Here is a 21,706-nt window from a genome sequence, read left to right on the forward strand (position 1 = left end):
CGCCTTAGAGCGCGCCTCCGCTAGGAAGTCTCCGCGGGCGCCTGGCCCAATCACAGGCGCCACCGAACGCAGCCTCTTTCGCGCCTCATCCAATCCCGGCCCTCTTTCTCTTTCCTCCCGCCCAAGCCTCCCACGAACAATAATCCCGTCCCGTGTGGCCCTTTCGACCAATAAAAAAAAGGCACTCTTTGCGTTCCTAGTAGGAGGGGGGAGCACGCATGCGCGCACGGGTGGGGCGGGGAAGAAGCGATTTGGGTTGCTCCAGAGGCGAGGGCTGTGGCCCGAGGATGGTTACGCCGGAGCATGCGCAGTAGCCGCGCTGGCGTTTCTGGTCCGAATCGTCGCATGGGGGGGAGTGCGAAGGATCCGCGGCTGTGGGGGGACGGGGCGCTGGGGCAGGTGAGAGAGAGGAAGGCCCCTGCCCCGCCGGGCGGGGGGCGCTCCTCTGTACCCCCTATATAAAAATGTATATATATCCCCGCTGTCTTCCCGTACCCCCCCCCATTCCTTCCTCTCCTCACTGAGGTCTCCCGCCTTATCTGTTCGTATTTATTTTTCCCAAACTGAGCTTCCCTCCTGGACACGGTTTTTGTAGTATATTCTGATACTACCTTTTATGAGACGGTAATAATATAGTATAAGTGGGTTTCTTTAGGAGACGTATATATAAAGTGTATCACCTTTGGGAGGGAAGTAGCAAAGTTGGGACAAAGGCAGGCTTTGGCTAAAAAAAGCGGGGGGGGGGAGACTTCGGTGTGACCACTCTTGGTTACTTCCTTCCTATCTTAACCCCCTATCCTACTATTCCCTTCTCCTCACTCCAGCCACCTCTGTCTCTTCTCCCTTTCGCTCTTCCCAGTTCAATGCTATTCCTTTTCCTGAAGATGTCTGATTGCCCTTCCCCTGAGCTTGCCTTTCCCTTCTTGCTGAGCCCTGCCATTTTTCCGTGCCGGTGCTGTTTCTCTTCCATATCTGCTCATCAGCGCTCTCCCCTCCAAGCAGAGTGCCTGCTGTGCCTTGGTCAACATGGTGATAGACAGCAGCAGTTCAACAGGTGCCGCTGTCCCGTATTGCTACATCTCCATGCCAGCAAACGCTTGTTGCACTTCTGCCTGCCCCGCAGTTCTTAATGAGCATACCGTGTGTGTTTATGTTGGCATCTGTGGTCACAACCCCCATTTCTGTTCCTGTTCTCTCTTGAAATCCCCATGCTAATGTTTGCACTTCATCTCACACAGCTGTTCTGCTCTCTGCGTTTTACCACCATTCCTTTATACCCCCTCTCTCCTTCCTGTTACTGTGACTAGATGTGGGATAAGCAATGCAGTGGTATTGGACTGTGTCTGGATTAATACTTCTGCTAATCTTCTTCTGACCCTTGTCACCCTTTTTTTTTCTTTTTTAGCTGCAAAGCTGCCCCCTCGGCTGACCACCTGATTCCTCTGCTTCTCACCCACCACTCAGAGTCACCATGTCAGGGCCTGGAAGCAAGCGGGCAGCTGGGGATGGGGGCTCAGGGCCCCCCGAGAAGAAAGCCAACAGGGAGGAGAAGACCACCACTACCCTGATTGAGCCCATCCGGCTTGGGGGCATCTCTTCTACGGTGAGGACCTGGGGATTGAGGGCAAGGTGGTAAGGTTTGTGGCAATCTCTTTTTAATCAGTTCTGGAATGGGATCTCTTGTGCATAGGTATGTTCCAGACTAGTAAAAAAGCAACCCAGTTTTAGGGCAGGGGTGGGCAGAAGGTAGATCTTCTCAGTGTTTTGGACTTCTGCTCCCAGAAGCCCCTGCCAGCATGGCCAGTGTTCAGGAATGCCAGGAGTTGGTCCAAAACATTCAGAGATCTATTTTCTGCCCATCCCCTGCCTTAAGAAGCTTGTCAACATGCCTGGCTTCCTTTGGAACAAGACCTTATGCCCAGAATCTATTTGCGGTGTTAGAACTTGTCTGTGGAATATATGGATAATTTTCAAATGCCTCTGAGCATGTGTAGAGTCCATTTCCCATCCCTACCAAGCAGTCAGAACCAGGCCACATAATCTGAAGTTCGGAATGATTGCTTTCAGACCAGAGGACACAGGAGCTGTCCTTAGAACTAATGACTGGGTTACTGGAGTAAGCGTGCGTGTGAGAGCAAATGTACCTTCTACTCATTCCTGCTTTAGGGGATGTTAGGAAAGCAATAGAAAACATTCCAAAGCAGGGCCAGAAAAATCCCAGGTTTACAGTTTTGCTTAGAAAATGGATGGTGGCACCTGGGTATGAAATATTTTCTACTGGCCCGTGCTGAGAAGGTGGCTTAAAATTAGATACTGATGCTTAGAAGTTTGAATGTTTTCCCAACAATTTTAGAAGGAAATGTTGAGAGGCGGCTTCATGATCTGCCTTCTGAGCCAAAGTAGACATAGACCCAAATTTTGTTGGCTGGAGAGGCAGGTGTAAGGAAGGCGGTTGTGTCAGCTTGAACCTCTGTAAAGGAGGACTTGTTCCCTGGTTTACTAGTGTTAAGGATCAATTTTAAAAATGCGTATGTGGGGACAGGTGAATTTATCCTAGTAACATGCTCAAATCTGTCCTGTGTGCCATGTTACCTTATTATTATTGACTAAATGATGTTGCTTTCAACACATTGCTGATGTCTTGTTAGAAATGCAAATGTCTCAGAAATTTCTGGAGGAAAGGTAATAAGACATGCAAAATCATCATCTCCCATATAGTGGATTGGATCCAGATTTACACTAGATCATCTGTGCTGATGGAAGTAGACATCCCTGCCCCCCTCCTGCCCCCTGAAAATGCTACACGCAGGGCCAGTTTGCACAATCAAAACAGCCCATTGTGGGTTGTTTAAGCCATGGTGAGCTGCAGCGCATGCCGGTGTGTGCCAGCCAGCATTTTGCATATTCAACCCCTGAGCAGGGGTTGTCATTGCGTCTGAACCCAGCCACCATGAGTTTTGCGAAGGCTATTTAATCTTCACATAACCCATGGTGGCTGGTTTCGAATGCAGTGAATATGCAAAATGCTGGCTGGCATGCAGTGCAGCTCACTATGCCTTAAACAACCCACGGTGGGCTGTTCGGATCATCACCAGGTCAGAGACACTGGGTTCGCGCAACATGCTAACCCACATTGAGTGGTTGAGTGTGGGTTGTTCTTGAACTGTGGGTTAGCGTGTTGTCTGAACACAGGACATTTTCCGCAGGGTGGCTTGTTAACCATGCAGCGTGGCTTTTTTTCTCGAACAAGCTACCTTGAGAACCCATGCTTTGTTGTTTGGTTGTTCAAGGTGGTTAACAAACCACACTGCATGGTTAACAAGCCACTCACTGACCCATGGTTCAGCAACAACCCACACTCAACTGCTGAGTGTGGGTTAGCATGTTGTATGCTGTCAGGAGACCCTGCTGAATGGAGTAAGCTTTGGTGTGGGGAGAATCCCCCCAAATCAGATGGAGGAACTTCTGCGAGTGAAGCCTTTCCTTTTGCAGAAAGCAGATCCTGGATCCAATCCAGTATTTCCATCTGTTTTGTTGTGGTGTTTTGACTGGAAGCCTTTGAGCATGAGCAAGATCCCGCTAATTTTCTTTGCAAGTTCAGGTTGAACTGTTGATGGGCTTTTCAGTGGGGCGGGTCTTGATACATCCTTAGCTGTCTAACGGACCAGCCGTCCATTAGAATGGCTGATGGGGATGGCAGAGGATTACACTGTGGAACAAATTCTCATGCGTGTGCGGTGGGGGGACTTCTCACTGCAGGAAGAAATGGACCTCAAAGTGCTTCAGTTCAAGAACAAGAAACTAGCAGAGCGCCTGGAGCAGCGGCAGGCCTTTGAGGACGAGCTGCGCGAGCGCATTGAGAAACTGGAGAAGAGGCAGGCGACCGACGACGCCACCCTCTTGATTGTCAACCGCTACTGGAAGCAGGTCAGGGCATACTCCTCCCAGCTGATCTTTTCCTTTCCCATTAAGTTTTTAGTCCTCAAGGTTGCAGGTACAGGGTTGATGATCAATTCAGCACCTGGGGCGATGCTAGGACATGGGCAGGGGGCCGGCAGGATTTCCAGTGGCCAGGGAGTGGCTGCTCCCTATCGTTTCCTCTAAACTAGTAGAATTGGAATAGGTTTAATTGACATAGTCCATTCTGTGTGGCCAGAAGCCGTACTGTTCTGAGCCTACACATAGCCCTGCTTACCGCATCCCAAACATCCTCTCTCCTTTCCCCTCTCCTCAACGCCTAAGTCTTCCCCCCACTCATCTGTATTTCTCCAGCTGGATGAGACGGTGCAAGTGCTCCTAAGACGTTACGACGGAGATTGTGGGCAGGCTCTCGAGGAGCCCACGCCGGAAATGGCAGGAGCAGAGTTAGACGCTCCTCTCCTTGGGCAAGAGGTGCCTGAGAGGAGAGGTGAGCCCAGCTTTCCGTGCTTATGGGATATGGCAGGGATGGAGCAGGGGCCCCCCATCCTCAGAGCCAAGGCCGACCCTGTTTTCTTCTGGTCTCTTCAGAGGCAGTACTGTCCCCCATTACTCCCCCTGCCCCTTGGAAGGCTGGGGGCCTGGTCCTGAATGAGACGGCCCTCTCCTTCCTGGCCACCTTGGCCAGCAGCAGCAATGAAGAGATCGAGCTGCAGCTTCAAGAGCGCATGGAGTTCTCCAAAGCCGCTGTCTCCCGCATTGTGGAGGTTTCCGACAAGATCCATCGGCGCACAGAGGAACTCTGCCAGAAGATCTATGCCCGTGGTGAGGCCAAGCCCCTCGTCGGGGGGCTGGGGGCGTTGAAGCATTTTGGCAGCACTCCCAGCATCCTTTGTGTTACGCCCTCTGAGGCTCTGCCTCTGGCATCACATGGGAAAGCAAGAGTCTGAGATCCAAAATTCTTGTGTCCTTAACGGTTGTGCAGGAGGCTCTCGTGCTCTCATACTACCTGGGAAGGGAACGGATCTCAGAAATCACAGTGCAGGCTTATTAGCAGCTGCTACACTGCGGCAAGAATTTCCTCCAAGTGAGCATGTGGGGAAGTTTTTAATTGATTGAGAAGGAATTCTTCCTCTTCTCCCCTCCGACCCTAAATTGGGCTGCACATGTGCCACAGATGACGCTGGTATGGATGGAGAGATGGACCAGTAAACATTTTATGGGCCAGTATGTTTTGTGGGTTAATTTGCAAGGCTGTAAGTGGGAAGCTTGTGGGAACTGGGAGAGCACTGGTCCTGCTCAATTATTCTAAGGGGAACGTGGCTTGATGGCCAAAGGTTACAAAGATTAAGATCTTTTAGGGTGCAATCCTGTGCATGTTTAGACAGAAAAAAGGCCTCCAACTCCCAGCATGCCCCAGCCAGCTATGTTGACTGGGGTATGCTGGGAGTTGGAGGCCTTTTTTCTTGTCTAAACATGTACAGGATTGCACCCTAAATCTACATTTGCACTTACAGTACCATGTGCTTAAAATGGCTCCGGTGACTAACTTTCAGAGTGTCACCTTTACTAAATTACCACGTGTTTGTAATCAACACTTACCTTTTTTTTAACCAATATTTAACTATTCAATTTAATTTTTTTTAATCTGTTAAATGTCAGACTGTAAAGTAGAGGAGGAAAGTGGAGAATCAGAATTCCTGAGTCCCCTAGCTAATGACACAATTTATTTGTTACTGATTTGTTTGTTTTTTTAACATGCTGTTTCCAATATTTGCTTGGTTTTACAGCCATCATGTGGGGTATCATAGAATCATAGAATAGTAGGGTATTATAGAATCATAGAATAGTAGGGTTGGAAGGGGCCTATAGGACCATTGAGTCCAACCCCAGTAGGTCTCTGCTGATTCCCTGTCTACAGGTGAAGGGTTGAGGTTGAGAGAGAGAGACTGAAACGAACTCTGGGGCAGGGTTTGAATGCAGATCCGAACTAGCATAACTGTTTGCGGTTCAGAGCCAAAGTGCGCTGGAAAAACACCAGCTCTTGGGGGACCCTGCACTGGCTGCCAGTTTTTAGCAGAGGGGGACTGGCAGTCAGCCGGCCCCAGGTTCTCAGGGAATCTCTTTCTCCCCCAGTGGAGTTCGACCAGCTGGAGGAAGCAGTGAAGGCTCTCACCAAAGAGCTGACGAGAGAGAACCGGCATCTGCAGGACTTAACCACCCAGCTGCAGGAGAAGCACCATAAGATCTCCCTGGAGGTAGGTTCCACGGCTGGACGCTTTCTGTCCACGTTTGCTGGCTTAGTGCAGGGTTGCGGGGGCAGGGGGGGGATGAGTGCCCTGAGGCCTGTTGTATCTGCCTCTTTCCCTCCGGCCTGCTTAGTACACGGAGCTGCAGGACAAGGTGACCTCATCGGAGACCAAGGTGCTGGAGATGGAAACCACCATCGAGGACCTGCAGTGGGACAGCGAGAAGCTGCGCAAGCGGGAGCAGAAGCTGAACAAGCACCTGGCCGAGGCACTGGAGCAGGCAAGCGAGGGCATGCGTATGGGGGGGGTCCCCTCTCCCCCTGCCCCGTGAAATTATCTGCGTTTGTGATTCTGACAGGTCCCAGTCAAATTAGCTTCTTTTAGATCACCAGGACGAAACAAAGCCACTCGTGCCAAAAGATGCCAGTTCATTGATAGCAAATGGATGCAGAATATGTGTGTACGTGTGTGTACGTGTGTGTATGTATATGTACACACAAAGTTCACAGCGCCGCTCAGTTGACAAAGCAAGCACCCTTGCTGCAAGCCAGTATGTCTGTCTGAGTCCCCAAGGCAGATGGGGAAGCTGTTCCTAGAGCCATCAGTGTTCTCCAAGCTGGTAACGTGCATTTCCCCTCGAAGCGACACCAATGCTCAAAGCCTGTGGATTAGATCTCAGGAGCTTCTCTGCCAGCTGCCCACCTCCAGCTCGTGAGCCAGCTGGCAGGGCAGACGCATCTAGGAGAGTGCGGGGGCCTCCCTTGCCTGACGCGTTCTAGCCTGGGAAACGACTTGCTTTCATTGAGTGGAGGAGAGGCCTCGACGCTCTAGTTCCTGGGAGGGGGCACCCAGCTTCTCTGTGACAATCAAGGCAAAGCACCCTTATCTCATTCACTTTATGAGATGACTGGGCAGGGGTTAGAAGTGTACCATTGCTAGCTGTATGTGCTCGATCAAGGCTTGGTGTAAAAGGCCTGCTTGCTTAACCATAAAACTGCTGGCTAAGCTGAATTACACAGGTTTACTATCAGCATCCAAGAATGCTGTGAAGCTCCTTTTTTTGCTTATCAACCAATTCGCCACTGTTGAACGGTCTCTTCCGTCTCCCTCTTCCTTTCCTTGGAGCAGGAAGGACGCGGTAAAACCCATCTACCATTCAGTCCACGTATCCACAGGGCAAGCAGGAATGGGATGAGGCGGCGTGCAGGTGCTTTCTAGCTCTTAGAGCAGAGAGGTGGTCCACCTTGCTGAAGGCAGCCGCACCACCAGTTCAGAGGACCATTCTGTAAAGCAGGGCTGGCAGTGGGGGGCCTTCCCAATGTTTCGGCCTGCAGCTCCCATCAGCCTCAGCCAGCATAGCCAGTGGTGAAGGATGATGGGAGCTGTAGACCAGAACATCAGGAGCGCCACAAGTTGGCCACCCCCTGATGTAGAGGAATCCATGTTGCTCAAGCAGCAGAACCAAGTAGTGTGAGGGATGGGGAAAGGCTAGGTAAGCCCTTACGTGCACCTGCCCCTTATGTTTTGGGGAAGAAGCCCTGCGTGGGATCCCTTCCATTCAAGATGTGAGGTTGGTCAGTGCATAGAGCAGGGCCTTCTTAGTCATAGCTCCCACTTCGTGGAACCAACTACCAATCCAGGCTCTCTCCTTCAGTAGTTGTAGGGATTTTGGAAATGGTTTCATGAATTAGCCTGGGCTCTTTTACTTAAGTTTCAGGTAAACTTGGATAGAGGCCTGGCAGAGAGCTTCAGTTATTGGGCGCTATAGAAATGTAATGAATAAATAAATGGCACGTTCTCATTTCTCTCTCTCCCCTGCTCCATAATAATAAAGGGTATTTATGTAACTGGAATATTTCTGCAGCACTTGCCTGCATCTCTTGCCTGTGTCTCAGCTGTTGCAGGTGAAGCCTATTAAGATTCAGAACTGTGGCCAGTTTGGCAGACAAGCCCATTTAAACACATTAAGGGTACAATCCTATGCATGTTTAGACAGAGAAAAGGCCCACAGCCCACAGCATTCCCCAGCCAGCAAAGCATAGGATTGCACCCTAAATACATTTTAGAAAATACAGTTGTGACTTGTAAGGCACTGACCTTCCCTCTCCACTTCTTTGGCAGCTAAACTCTGGTTACTATGCCTCAGGCAGTACCGGTGGGTTTCAAGGTGGGCAGATCACGCTTAGCATGCAGAAGGTAAGCAGGAGCAAAATGGCTGGAGAGTTAAGTGAGTGTCACTGGGATATGGGGGTCTCGGATCCCCCCCTGCCCCCCACAGAATCTCGCTGACTTGTTTTGTGTTTGAAGTTTGAGATGTTGAATGCGGAGCTGGAGGAGAACCAAGAACTTGCCAACAGCCGCATGGCAGAGCTGGAGAAACTGCAGCACGAAATGCAGCAGGCGGTTAGGACCAATGAGAAGCTCAAGGTAGGCGTGGCCCTGGCCTGGGGTAGGGAGTGAAGGCAGATGAGTGCCGGTCTCGCAGGTCTCTGCTCAGTCCCACGATCCTCGGCCACTAGTTGTAACGGCTCTATATTACTTCCAGTAGTGGAGGCAGTATGCTTCTGTGCACCAGTTGCTGGGTGCATGGGCGGGAGGGTGCTATGGCGCTTGCGTCCCGCTTGGGGGCTTGCCCTGGGCAGCTGGTTGGTCACTCTGAATAGAATGCTGGCCTAGAGGGACCCTGGGTCTGGCCCAGCAGGGCTCTTCCTTTGACCACCTGGCTTTGATTTTTTTTTGCTGCTGTCAGTTATTATGTACAAAGCCAAAAGGCCTGTGCCAAGAGCTCTGTGGAGAATGTGTCGCAGGACGCTTGCCCCAGGAGCTCCTGTGCGGTTGGGCCTGACTTAGTTGTCTTCCCTGGCATGATGGTTCTCCACCCTGCTGTGCAGGTGGCGCTGCGGAGCTTGCCCGAGGAGGCCGTGAAGGAAACCCTGGAGTTCAAAGTGCTGCAGTCTCAGTTCTCGCTGCTGTACAACGAGAGCCTGCAGGTGAAGACACAGCTGGACGAGGCCCGGGCCCTCCTGCTCACCACCAAGAACAGCCACCTCCGTCACATTGAGCACATGGAGGTGAGGGGCCCTGGTGCGTTTGACGGATCCCCCGCTTTGCGCGCAGAGGGTCCCAAGTGCGATCGCCGGCATCTCCATGTAGCGCGAGGAAAAAATCCTGCCTGAACCCTTGGAGAGCCATTGCTGCCAGTCAGTGCCCACGACACTGGGCTGGATGGACCAGCAGCCTGAACCTGATACAAGGCAGCGTCCCATGTTCCCACAAGGGAGCGTGTGAGAGGTGGAGGCAGGCCCCTGGCCCCCAGCCCTGCAAGGCTGTGGGCAGGTGCTTAAGCCAGCCTTTCCACAACCCAACACCCTCCAGGTGTGTTTGGGCTGCAACTCCCATATTTCCCAGCCAGCATGGCCATCCGTCCCCCTCTCCACACCTCTGCTTTGAGGTGTTGGATTGAAACATGAACATAATATCTGTACAATTTCAACATTAACCCTCCACCCTGCAATTTCTTGCACGGTGATGCTCCTCAAGAGGAAGGCGTCATGGGCCCGCGCTTTGGCTCCGTGGGGCTGACCACATTTCCCCCTCCCTGGCGCTAGAGCGATGAGCTGAACCTGCAGAAGAAGCTGCGAACGGAGGTGATCCAGCTGGAGGACACGCTGGCCCAGGTGCGCAAGGAGTACGAGATGCTGCGCATTGAGTTTGAGCAGAACCTGGCCGCCAATGAGCAAGCTGGTGAGCCGGCATTCCCTCCCTGTGGGGCGGCCCTGGGAGAGGGTGTTCGCTCACCCCTTGTGTATGTCACGGCACGGCCTGTCGGGCTTCTCTCCTGCTCTGGGCCCTTCAACAAGAATTGAGCCCTCTGCTACAGCAGGCGAACAAGTGGGAGACAAGCCACACCCTGAGGAGGGAGGCTGCACCCTATCGGTGGTTGCGAGAGAGGGTGCAGTATACCCAGCCTCAGCCTGTAAGGGCTATCCCATGGTTCTGCCCAAGAAAGCAATGGCCACCTTCATGGGCTATTTTCATCCCTCCCCACTGTGTTTTGGGTGCTTGTAAAGCAAGGGTGATGAACCTCAGGCCTGTGGGCCAAATCTGGCCCTTCTGGGGTCCCAGTCACCAGGTGGCTCCGTCCCTTTCCCTGTCCACCAATCATTTGGTGGTTTCCTGGCATTTTCCCCTCCTAAAAGGCCAAACAGTCTCTCCCAAGGCTGTGTTACTGGCAGTGAAAGCTTTATGCTAAATTATGCTGGTGTTTTGGCCCTGCCGTTTTTGCCTTTGGCCCCACCCTCACATGGCTCAGCCTCACCCACTACTGGCATGCGGCCCCCAAGATCCTCTCTGAAACAGAATGGGGCCCTGGGGGGCTGAAAGACATTCGATGCCCCTGCCACGAATGCTTCAGTCCTGCCCTGTGTCGAGAGAGCCCTCCCTTTGCAGTCATCCACCGGCTAAGTGGTCCATTCTCGCTCTCTGCCTCCCCCCGCAACCCCCCAACTTTGGATCTGAGGCCCCATCAACCGAGAGATGCGCCACCTGATCAGCAGCCTCCAGAACCACAACCACCAGCTGAAGGGTGACGTGCAGCGGTACAAGCGGAAGCTCCGGGAGGTGCAGGCGGAGATCAACAAGGTGCGCCTGCCACGGGGAGGGCGGAGGCATCCCCCTCGGGGGGGCTTGGGGGTACCTTGGGTTGGGGCAGCCCGGTCTCTCCCTCCCGCTTTGGCTTCGCGCCTGTGTGAACAGCCTCTTCCTGCTTGGGCGACGGAAAGATGGGCTCCGTGGCTGCGGGTGCACTGTGGTACACGCCCAGCCACCTCACGTTTCATTTCATTCATTTGAACTGTTTCTTCAGCTCTCAAGAGTTTGCTAAAAATCCTGTGAATGCTGGTTAAGTAGCTTTGACTCAGAACACATGCAGTCCAGCAGAGATTGGCGTGGGGCAGCTTGATGGACAGCTGTGCCCTGCTGTCCAGTGTGGGCTTCCTGTTTGCCTCCCCTCAGCTGCCGTGAGCCCCAAATGTGTTCTAGTCTCTCACCAAGAAAGCCCTCTCCCCTCTACCCTGTGTAAATTTATGTAGATTTGCATCCCTTCATCCTGCCAGAGCTGAGTGTTGCGGTTATGGAACGCAGATGTCTTTCACCGGGGGTGGGGGTGGGGGTGGCCTACAACTCCCATGGATCCTTCGCCATTGGCTGTGCTGGGTGCAGGTGGTGGAAGTTGTAGGCTAAAGCATCTGAAGATTTGGCCCGTGGTTCCAGGTGCTTGGGTGGACCCCTGCCATCTCGCCCAGCAGTGTCGGTTCCTTCATATGTCCCTTCCTCAGGTTCGGATGCAGCAGAGCGGCTTTTCCTCCAGCTCAGCAGCCACCCTCACTACGCCCGGGAGCGAAGACCCTGCCGGTCTGCTCGGGGCCCCGGGGGGAGCCACGGTGAAAGAGGAGGAGGGGATGGTGCCCTCTGAGGTGAAGAAGGAGCCCAAGGAGGTGCAGGTGAAGAAGGAGCCCAAGGACGAGGTGGCCACTACCCAGCCGCTTGGGCTGCATGAAGGGGTGAAAAAGGAGGAGGAGGAGCTGCCTGCCCCCCAGCCCCCCACGCCACAGCCGCCCCCACCCCCCCGAGCCAAGGAGCCTGAGCGGTCCAAGGGGCGGGGCGGAGAGCGGGGCGGGGACCGCGAGAGATCACGGGACCGGGACAAAGAGACCTGCTCGTCCTCCTCTTCGGCCTCGTCCTCTTCCTCACGGGATCGGGAGAAACAGAAAGGGGGCGGCGGCAGCGAGGACCCCAAGAAGAAAGATTCAGATCTGCTCAAACAGCTGCGGGCTGAGCTCAAGTGAGAGCTATGGAGGGCTCGGGGTAGTGTGGGGTGGAAGATGAAGTCCCTTGGAGTCCCTTGGAGACTCCTAGTCCCTTGGAGACTAGGTTGGGTGGGGGGGAGGCATGTCTGGAGAGAGGGCTGGGGGCATGTTGTGGGCTGGGGGGCATGGCATAATGGGGGCAAGCATAAGGGGAACATGGGGGTCTTGGTGAGTGTCTTGAGTCAAGTAGTGGAAAGGAGCCTTTGCGGTGAAGCAGCTTTCCCAAACCCAGGCACCCTCCAGATGTGTGGGTCTGCAACTCCCATAGTCCCGTTGGCCATGCTGGGTGGGGATTATGGGCATTGCAGCCCACACATCTGGAGGGCAGCAGGTTGGGGAAGGCTGCTGCGAAGGCGCTCTGCCCCTGCTGAGACTCCTGACTGCACTGCTGTGCACAGCTGGGAGGGGGGTCGAGTGCTCGGGAAGTGCAGCTGAGGAATTTGGGTAGCAGAGGCATTTCCAGACCCAGACAACTTTGCTGCCATCTTCATCATCGTCATCATTTTTTAGTTGCCTTTCTCTTTAAAAAGACCCAAGGCGACTTACGGCAGGATTATTAAAACATACAAAATATCAGTTAGCTAAAAACAATTTCCAGTACAAATATGAAACCTAATAAAACCACTGAAACATCAGTATGGACCATAATCAAGGCAGCTGGCGCATGAAAGCCCATCGTATGCCTCTGGATGTCTGGGAATAAAGTCTTGACCTGGTGCGGAAAAGATGACCCTGTTGGCTCCAGGCAGGCCTCACTGAGGGCGGCAGGAGTCAGTCCTTGACGGTCAGTCCTCTGCTGTAGCATTTGGGCCCACAGAAAAGGAAGAGAAGGATCGCTGCGAGCTAGAACTCCGGTATGCTTCTTTCTTCCTAATAGTGTCCTCCATACTGAAATGTTCCTTGTTATAGAACCGTCTGAGACCCCTTTGTACTCCCATAGTTTCCATTGGTCTCCAGAAGCAACAATTCCCCCTCTGTGGGCTTTCTAAGTGACTTCTTAAATCGGGGGATGGCAGCCTAGTGCCTGCCAGGCCCCCGTTGCTCCCCCCCACTCACCCCATGGCTCCCCCCCACTCACCCCATGGCTCCCCCCCACTCACCCCATGGCTCCCCCCCACTCACCCCATGGCTCCCCCCCACTCACCCCATGGCTCCCCCCCACTCACCCCATGGCTCCCCCCCACTCACCCCATGGCTCCCCCCCACTCACCCCATGGCTCCCCCCCACTCACCCCATGGCTCCCCCCCACTCACCCCATGGCTGATTCTGCCTCCCACCATGCTCAGCAGCAAGGAAGCAGGATGTCTGACTTCCTGCTTCCTTGCTGCTGAGGTGAGCGTGGGAGGAAGCAGCAACAGTTTGGAAGCAGAAGCTGTGGGGCTGAGGAGGGAGGGAGGGAGGGAAGGAAGGAAAACCTGAGCAGGAAGAAGTAGGAGGAGGAAGGGAAGGAGGGCCAAGAAAAGTGGGACTCCTTAAAGGGGGAAGTATTGGCCCCCTGGGCTGTGAGCTGTCCTGTTTCCTTCCCCAGAAAGGCCCAGGAGAGCCAGAAGGAGATGAAGCTTCTCCTAGACATGTACAAGTCGGCGCCCAAGGAGCAGCGGGACAAAGTGCAGCTCATGGCAGCTGAGAAGAAAACCAAGGCGGAGGTGAGGTGTGGGGGCCAATTCGTCTGTCCCCCTTCCCCCCCCCCTTCTGCATCACTCCAGCCCTACGTGCTCATTGCAGCTGAGCACTGGCACAGGAGGAGCGTTCTGGTTTAGCGCGCTGGAGTGCTGCCGTGTTGCGTGTCGGCACACTGGTTCAGAGTGTGGCGATGCAACTGGAGGGAAGGCTGAAGAAGTCCTGCATGGGTCACCGCCGTCCCTCACCCAGCATAGATCAGGTTCCCCGAAAGGGAGGTTCGCCTGTGTCTTTAAAAACTGGGTAAAATCATGAGAGCGTCAGAGCATGAGAAGAGCTATGCTTGATCAGGCCACAGGTCTCTCTGGTCCAGCATCCACTTCCCCACAGTGGCTGACCAGATGCCCCAGTGGGAAGCCCACAAGCAGGCCGTGAGGGCGACAGCACCCTCCCGCTCATCACTAGTAGTGTTTGTATCATTAAATTTCTCAGATGCCTTTCTAAAAAAAAAAAAGACTCAAGGTGTCTTGCAACAAAAATTAAAACGTACAAATACTTAGAGCAACTTAAAACACCTCAAAACAATTAGCAATAAAATACCACAGCCCAGTAAAACTAAGTTAAGAAGCACTTCGTATGCTGTCAGATGCCTGGGAATAGAGGAAAGTCTTAACATGGCACCGAGAAGATGACCATGTTGTTGGCACCAGGTGTCCCCCAGCAACTGGTGTACATAGGTGCCCTGACTCTGATACTGGAGGTAGCACATAGCCACCAGGACTAGTAGCCATTGATGGCCTTCTCCTCCAGGAATTTGTCTAGCCCCCTTTTTTAAAACTGTCCAAGTTGGTGGCCATCACTTTGTCTTGCGGGAGCGGCTCCCACAGTTTAACTGTGTGCCGTGTTCAGACATTTGTAAGTTGCCTTGTTCTGTCTGAGTCCTGGGTGACGGGTTTGGTGGAACCAAATTGAGGGGGCCTCAGGATAAGGAGCCGCCCCTCTCCTCTCTGGCTCGGGGCCATTGGCAGGTGGAGGAGCTGCGGGCGAGGATCCGTGAGCTGGAGGAGAAGGAGAAGAAAGAGAGCAAGAAAATGGCCGATGAGGACGCTCTGCGCAAGATCAAGTTGGCCGAGGAGCAAATTGAGCATCTGCAGAAGAAGCTGGCTGCGACCAAGCAGGTATGTCTCCGCGGAGGAGCGGGAGGGGGTGTAAGCTGTGCCGCAGCAGTGGGAGTTTAGAATCGGGCCGGGGGCTTGCTTCAGCCTTTCCCTAGCCATAGGCGAGGGGTGCAGAGCGTCTTGTGGTCTGAGGGCCAGATTCCACTTTGAAGAAGTTCTTGGGGGCCACATTCCAGTGGTGGGCGGGGCCAAAGGCAAAAGGAGCAGGGCAAAAAGACCAGCGTGTTTTGGCTTACAGCCCGCAATTAAGCCTTGGGAGAGGCATTTCAGCTGGGGGGGGAGACACATGCAAAGGCCAGGAAACCACCAAATGATCAGGGGAAATGGGCGTGGCCATCTGGGGAATTCTGAAAGGCCAGATCAGGACCCCAGGTTGGCCAGTTTTGGCCTGCGGACCTGAGGTTCAACAGCCCTGCCATAGACTCATAGCGTAGTTGCCCCAGCCCACTGGCAACTGTAGCAGAGGATAGTGATCATAGAGATGGAGCCAGGTGTGTGAAACCTGTGCAAGGCCTGCTGGTTAGCATGCATAAGAAAGAGCCCTGCTGGATCAGACCAAAGGCTCATCTAGCCAGACACCTTGTTTCCAGCAGTAGCTAGATGGGTCTTTGGTCAGCAGGCCCTGGACAGGTTGTGATGGATTTATCCTTGTATAGGGATATTATGGTATGGAATTTTTGTTTTTAGCTGATCATGGTTCACCGGGTAACATATCACATGCCATATTCCAGGTACAAAGAGTCACCAAAGAATTATAAGTTTACAAAATTCCTAGTATTAATACACAGATTTTTTTAAATAGAGGATTCTGAGATCAGGCATGTCTTTTCATCTTTCACTTCAAAATCTTCAGCAGTTTTTACATTTCATGATATAGGAGCATTGAACATGCAAAGTAGTTGCAAGCAAAACTTAATTTAAAACACGCAGTCGGTTCCCAGAAAACAATCTCCCTGCCCCCTCCCATGCTACCTCGAAGGCGGCACGGATTGTCCCCGGGTTCAGAAGAGGAGCATGGAACGGGGCAAAAGGGGGCGTTCGCGGGGCGGGGAGTGCAGAAGTGCCTATATAATGCTTCCTATGTGTCATCTCCCTGCCCCCCCCCCCCGGTCCTGCAGCTGGACAGCCAAAATCGGCCACCTAGCCATGAATGCAGGGCAGCCGGAGTGCGGAGGAGAAGATCCCCTCCGTGCTCCGTCCGTTCTGCATTGGATAGGTGGTCAGCTCTGAGTTTGGAGGCAGCTGCCTATCCTGATAGGATTGCTCCCTAAGTTTAGTTCTAGGAGAATTGCTTTTAAAGTAGCAAAATATCTCACCCAATAATATTTCTAAGCTGGAAGCACAATGGAACAAAGAAGCCAAGGAGAGAGGTGTTTTGGTCTCTCATGAAGACAGATGCTGTCTCCTGAGAGAACCAATGTTTGGTTCTGTGAGGACAGGTGCGATGTCCTGGAGTGTTTATATTTCACCTCTCCTATTTCTCTGATTTCTTATTTGTGCTGTTTATGTGATTCCTTCGCACAGAATGGCATTTCTTTAACCATTAGTTAATATTTTTTCTAAAGTTTCTGCTATGATTTGGAGTGATATATTTACTTCGTATCTTGTCAGCTTTTCTGAACCCATTTCCCTTCAAAATGGGGTAACATCTGCTTCTCTTCTGCAGATTTATTGTTTTATTATTTCAAATCTTAAGTGTTTCTATGTTCTGTTGACTTTCCACCATATTTCATGTTAACTTATTTGTGTCATAAGCTGGGCATGTACAATTGTCTAGTAAGCAGTTATCTTTTTCCCAACATTCTTATCTGATGCACCTGTTACTCCTTTCCTGACTTCAGCTGGGAAAATGTCATCTTTCCTATAGCAGGCTCCTAGGTCAGTGAAAGGTTCAGTCAAAAGTCACAGTACGTCTGCACAAATGCTTCTGTTAGAACGAAACTGATAAAAACTTAATTCAGGAATGTATCTTAATATTCCCTCGCTTCTCTATGGAAACCATAGCTTAGGAGAGTGTAGCAATTTATGAGAGAAATATGGAAGACCAATAACTTTTGTTATTTTGAATAAATATTTGCAAGGTAGCTTATTATGCAGGTCAGTGCAGCAGTCTTGCAAGATGCAAAGGCTTCTGGGGCAAATACTTTTCACAAGGTTCAACACACTTGGCTCCATCTCTGTGGTTGCTGTCCTCCTCCACAGTTACCAGTGAGCTGGGTGTGAATCTATAGTTATGGGCCATACATGGGGCATGCGAGCCTCTCCCTAAGCATAGATACGAGGCCTAATTGTCCTTTTCTGTGCGGAAGTTAGTGAATAAGGTTAGTGAAAAGGGCTGAGAGGGAGAACTTGGAACCATCTCATTCCTCCCACTGCTTATTTGGTCTGTGGGGCAGGAGGAGGAGGCTCTGCTATCTGAGATGGATGTGACAGGCCAGGCTTTCGAGGACATGCAGGAGCAGAACATGCGCCTGAACCAGCAGCTGCGTGAGAAGGATGACGCCAACTTCAAGCTGATGTCAGAGCGCATCAAGTCCAACCAGATCCACAAGCTGCTACGGGAGGAGAAGGATGAGCTGGCCGAGCAGGTGCTGGCCCTCAAGTCTCAGGTAATACAGCCCCGCCCCCGCTGGGGCTGTGGAACTTTGGATGAAGGGAAAGATGAGTGTGGCACAGTTGTGCGGGAGGCAGGCAATTGGCGCTCATGTCGCACATGCTGAAGCTTGGGCGGTTGACTTCCTTGCTTAGGTGGACACACAGCTGTTGGTGGTGCAGAAGCTGGAAGAGAAGGAACGCGTCCTGCAGGGGAATCTCAGCACAGTGGAGAAGGAGCTGACATTGCGCAGCCAGGCCCTGGAACTCAACAAGAGGAAGGCAAGGAGGGGTTAGGAAACGAGGTGGGGGTGGAACCCAACAGGGCCCATGGGCACTCGTGCTTCAAGAGAAGAGATTCTTCACCACTTCTATATTCTTCCATCTATATACTTGATGAAAATGTGGTGCATTTTAGATAATTCTGTTTTGGCTAGCCATGGGGAAGGGGAGACGAACTGTGCAAGCTGCTGAAACCTCACCCCTGAGCCTTGGGAATCCTGTTCTGTCTCTCCCCCACCCCTTCTCCTCTTCTGCAGTTTCCCCAGGCATTGCCTACTTGCTTTAAAGTTCGTCTTCATGGCCTGAGGGGCTAGAAACTTGCTTAAAAAAAAAAGAGAGAGATTTCCAAGGTACTGAATTCTGTATACCCAACGCTGATTTTTGTGCTCCCATGATGCAGTTGTATTTATACACCACCCTAGAAATAGGATTCCCATAGACAGGGCACTGTCCTGTGATTGGCAACACTTATCTTGGCTGACTGTGATGCTGCTGAGAAGACAGCCCAGGGCTTCTGCTGCTTTCTCCTTGCAGGCAGTGGAGGCTGCCCAGTTGGCAGAAGACCTGAAGGTGCAGCTGGAGCATGTGCAGTGTAAGCTGAAGGAAATCCAGACCTGTATGGCTGAGAACCGGGCAGCCAAGGAGAAGGAGTCTTTCAACCTCAAAAGAGCTCAGGTACGGAGGGAAGAAGGGCGCTCCTTTGCCATGTGGGTGTAGCCAGTTCTGATGCTCTTCTTGATGAGACTTCTAGAATCTGAATAGATAGAGATACTTGCAAAGCAAGGTACTAGCCCTCCTGGCTGCAGGGAGATCACTTCTAAAGCTGCCGGTGCTGTCTTACCGTGCTCTGGCTTACTTCCTCTTCTTTGGACTCATGGGCTTGCATCCCTTCCCCAGGAGGACATATCTCGCCTGCGGCGCAAGCTGGAGAAGCAGCGCAAGGTGGAGGTGTACGCAGATGCTGATGAAATCCTGCAGGAGGAGATCAAGGAGTACAAGGTGAGTGGAGGGAGGAGGAGAACTGTGGCTTGCAAACCGGGGGACGCTGCCCTGCGGGCATGTGGTGGTGGGGAGAGGTGAGCTCTGGATCCCACCTCACACGCTCAGTGTCTGTCTCCATACCCAGGCCAAGCTGACCTGTCCCTGCTGCAACACTCGCAAGAAGGACGCCGTCCTCACCAAATGCTTCCACGTCTTCTGCTTCGATTGTGTCAAGACGCGCTACGACACCCGCCAGCGGAAGTGCCCCAAGTGCAATGCAGCCTTCGGCGCCAACGACTTCCACCGCATCTACATCAGCTGAGCGCCTGGGCCTGATCCCCCCACCCAAGGGATCTCCCTTCACAGACTCTGCCTGGGCCTCCTGTAGAGACCTGCCTCGGGTCCAGCTGAGACCCCCCACCCAGTGTTCTTTGGCTCATGTCTGTGGATCCCCTTCCTACCTTTCGAGGCTTCCTTTTCAGTGGTTCCCTCTCCCTTGGTTTACTTTCAGTTCTCTCCCCCTGCCCTTATACTGCCTGGGTCTACTCACTGGTTTCCCGCTGGGTATCACTGGATCCTCTCCCTGTATCCCGAAGAATTTACTCTGCTGCTCTTCTCTTAAGCCTTTCCCAAATGGGCCCTCCATGTTGCCTTTGGATCTCCCCCGCCCCTACCATTCTGAAAACTTTGATGACACGAGCTCTCCAACTGCGGGCTGCAGTTGCGCCAATCAAATGCCCCTCGTGGGAGAGGGGCGTTCTTATTTTTTAATTGTTTTGAGTGTTTTGGAAGTAAAAGTTGGAGATGGTCTGCTCCTGCGGGATATGGATCCCTCTCTGTTCCTCCAAAGCCAGTGTCTGTGCTTTTGTTCTGGGAGATACTGTGCTGTGGCGGGATCAGAAACCTGGGGGCAGGGGTGTTTGCAGGGGCCATACCCCGGAAGTTGTTCTGAGCCCCACCCAGGCAAGGTGTAGCGTTGTGAGTGAGAAGGGGTGGGGGAAGAGAGTAAGCTAGCTGTGTGTGTGTGTGTACACACGTTTGTACATTCAGGATACACTGGGAGAGCCACTCCAGAGGGGGCAGAACCAGGCAGAAGACGAAGTGGAGGGAGAAGAGGCTGTCTGTCTAGCGTTGCGTGATCATAGCATTTTAGAGTTGGAAAGAGACCTTGGAGATCGTCTGCTCTGATATTCCCCAACCTTCTATCCCCTAGACGTGTTGGACTACAATTCCCAGCCAGCTGGGAATTGTAGCCCAGCACACCTGGAGGGCACCAGGTTGGCAAAGGCTGATCTAGTCCAATCGCCTGCTTAGTACAGGAACCTGAAACGACGGCATCCTTGAAACAGTGGCTGTACAGCAGCTGCTTGAAATCCCTTCACTGAAGGTAAGCCTGTCCCCTGAGGCCTCCTGTTCCTCTGTAATGCCCAGCTGATGCATCCAAAGGCCAGTCGTCCCCCCCCCCCCCCAGCATCAGTTGTTGACTGCAAGCCAGACGCAGGCACAAGCTCCTACCTGAGTCCCCACGCAGTGCCCTGTCGTCTCCCCAGTCTCTGTCCAGGGGTTCGCATGGCACCGATGAGGGAAGGCTACAACAGTTGGGCTTTTTAGCTTGGAAGAAAGGAGGGTAAGGGGAGACCTGACAGAGGTGTACAAAATCATGCGTGGTGTGGAGAATGTGGATAGGGAGACTTTTTTCTCCCTCTCACATAATACTAGAACCCAGCGGGGTCATCCCATGAAGCTGATTGGTGGTGTCAGGAGCACCCTCGCGGCCTCTTTCAGTCTACTCCAATAGCCAACTCAAGACACAGACAAAAGGATTCTTTTCAAGGAAGTACTTTGGCCACATAATGAGAAGGCAGGACACCCTGGAGAAGATGCTGATGCTAGGGAAAGTGGAAGGCAAAAGGAAGAGCGGCTGACCAAGGGCAAGGTGGATGGATGATATTCTGGAGGTGACAGGCTCGACCTTGAGGGAGCTGGGGGTGGCGACGGCCGACAGGAAGCTCTGGCATGGGCTGGTCCATGAAGTCACGAGTTGGACTGACTGAATAAACAACAAAATCCTTTTACAACTTAATGACTCTTTCAGATGCTAATCACCAGTGACTAAGCAGGGAACAGTACTGGGGAAAGATAGCAGAGTAGCCTATGTTCCAGGTTAGGCAGTTGGTCCCCGTTTGAAAGAGAATCATGGGAAGACCCTGAACTTATGGGCTAGGGAGAGATCCTCCCTGTTTCCCTTGGGTCCTCAGGACGCGACCGTTGCTTGCTCGCCAAACGAGCGCTATGCCTCCTTTCCGCGCCCTTCATCTGTCGTCGCTCCCGGCACCGAGCATCCAGCAAGCCCCCCTCCCGCACTCTCCCGCTGCCAGGGTCACTATCCCAGGAATGCTGGCAGGAGGAATCTCTGCCAGCTGCTGTGCCTGTGAGAGATGAGCGAGCTCCTCTCTCAGAATCAGAACTGCTCTGGGGTTCTATGGGCACAGTTTCCACCCTGATATCTGGGAGGTTCAGGGCGGATAGAAGGAAGGACTTCTTCACACAGTTAAACTAGAGAATTCAATTCCACAGGAAGTAGTGATGGCCACCACTTTGAATGGCTTTAAAAAGAAGTTTGGACAAATTCCTGGAGGAGAAGGCTATCGATGGCTTCTGGGCTTGAGGGCTATGTGCTGCCTCCGATACCTGAGGTGGTACGCCTCTGTATGCCAGTTGCTGGGGAGCATGGGCAGGAGGGTGCTGTTTCTCTTGTGTCCTGCTTGTGGGTTGCCTGTTGACAGCTGGCTGGCCACTGTGTGAACAGAATGCTGGACTACGTGGACCAATTGGTCTGATCCAGCAGGGCTCTTCCTGTGTTCATCACCTGCGGCTTGGACGTTTTCTTTGCAAACCAGTCTCCAGAGGCCAGATGATGTTTTGCCAGTACTTAGCTCTTTAATTCAAACCCTACCTAAGGTTGGCAGTTTGCTTTTAAATTACAAGCCCATGTCTCCTTTCACCAGCAGCCCAATG

General features: G+C 52.7%; 1 protein-coding gene across 4 annotated transcripts; it reads left to right on the forward strand.

The window, feature by feature from the left end:
• Nucleotides 1-222: 222 nt before the first annotated feature.
• On the forward strand, nucleotides 223-21,706 carry RNF40 (ring finger protein 40). Of its 4 annotated transcripts, XR_014783924.1 has the most exons (21): nucleotides 244-399; nucleotides 1,406-1,603; nucleotides 3,760-3,927; nucleotides 4,273-4,408; nucleotides 4,510-4,743; nucleotides 6,055-6,176; nucleotides 6,301-6,447; nucleotides 8,289-8,363; nucleotides 8,475-8,594; nucleotides 9,059-9,238; nucleotides 9,776-9,911; nucleotides 10,687-10,808; nucleotides 11,504-12,009; nucleotides 13,564-13,681; nucleotides 14,684-14,833; nucleotides 17,230-17,442; nucleotides 17,582-17,707; nucleotides 17,965-18,057; nucleotides 18,242-18,382; nucleotides 18,605-18,706; nucleotides 18,834-21,706. XR_014783924.1 is itself a non-coding variant. In XM_084805900.1 (20 exons), exons 2-20 carry the CDS (start codon nucleotides 1,472-1,474, stop codon nucleotides 19,008-19,010), a joined length of 3,105 nt encoding a protein of 1,034 aa, XP_084662026.1. In that variant the 5' UTR covers nucleotides 223-399; nucleotides 1,406-1,471; the 3' UTR covers nucleotides 19,011-21,705. The 4 variants fall into 4 exon arrangements, 3 of the variants coding, with proteins under 3 accessions (XP_084662026.1, XP_084662027.1, XP_084662028.1); XM_084805900.1 differs by lacking the exon at nucleotides 17,965-18,057 and having other exon boundaries at nucleotides 223-399; nucleotides 18,834-21,705; XM_084805901.1 differs by lacking the exon at nucleotides 17,965-18,057 and having other exon boundaries at nucleotides 17,233-17,442; nucleotides 18,834-21,705.

This window comes from Heloderma suspectum, chromosome 6 (assembly GCF_057233095.1).
Source record: "Heloderma suspectum isolate Gila_16-S chromosome 6, 16-S_ref, whole genome shotgun sequence".
In the NCBI taxonomy this organism is placed as follows: Eukaryota; Metazoa; Chordata; class Lepidosauria; order Squamata; family Helodermatidae; genus Heloderma; species Heloderma suspectum.

What these genes read in the sequence shown, in the direction of transcription:
- RNF40 (XM_084805900.1), top strand. Translation starts at nt 1,472, where the DNA reads ATGTCAGGGCCTGGAAGCAAGCGGGCAGCTGGGGATGGGGGCTCAGGG. An exon ending in AGAAGAAAACCAAGGCGGAG is followed by an intron (nt 13,682 to 14,683) that starts GTGAGGTGTGGG and finishes GGCCATTGGCAG; the next exon opens with GTGGAGGAGCTGCGGGCGAG. An exon ending in AGGAGATCAAGGAGTACAAG is followed by an intron (nt 18,707 to 18,833) that starts GTGAGTGGAGGG and finishes CTCCATACCCAG; the next exon opens with GCCAAGCTGACCTGTCCCTG.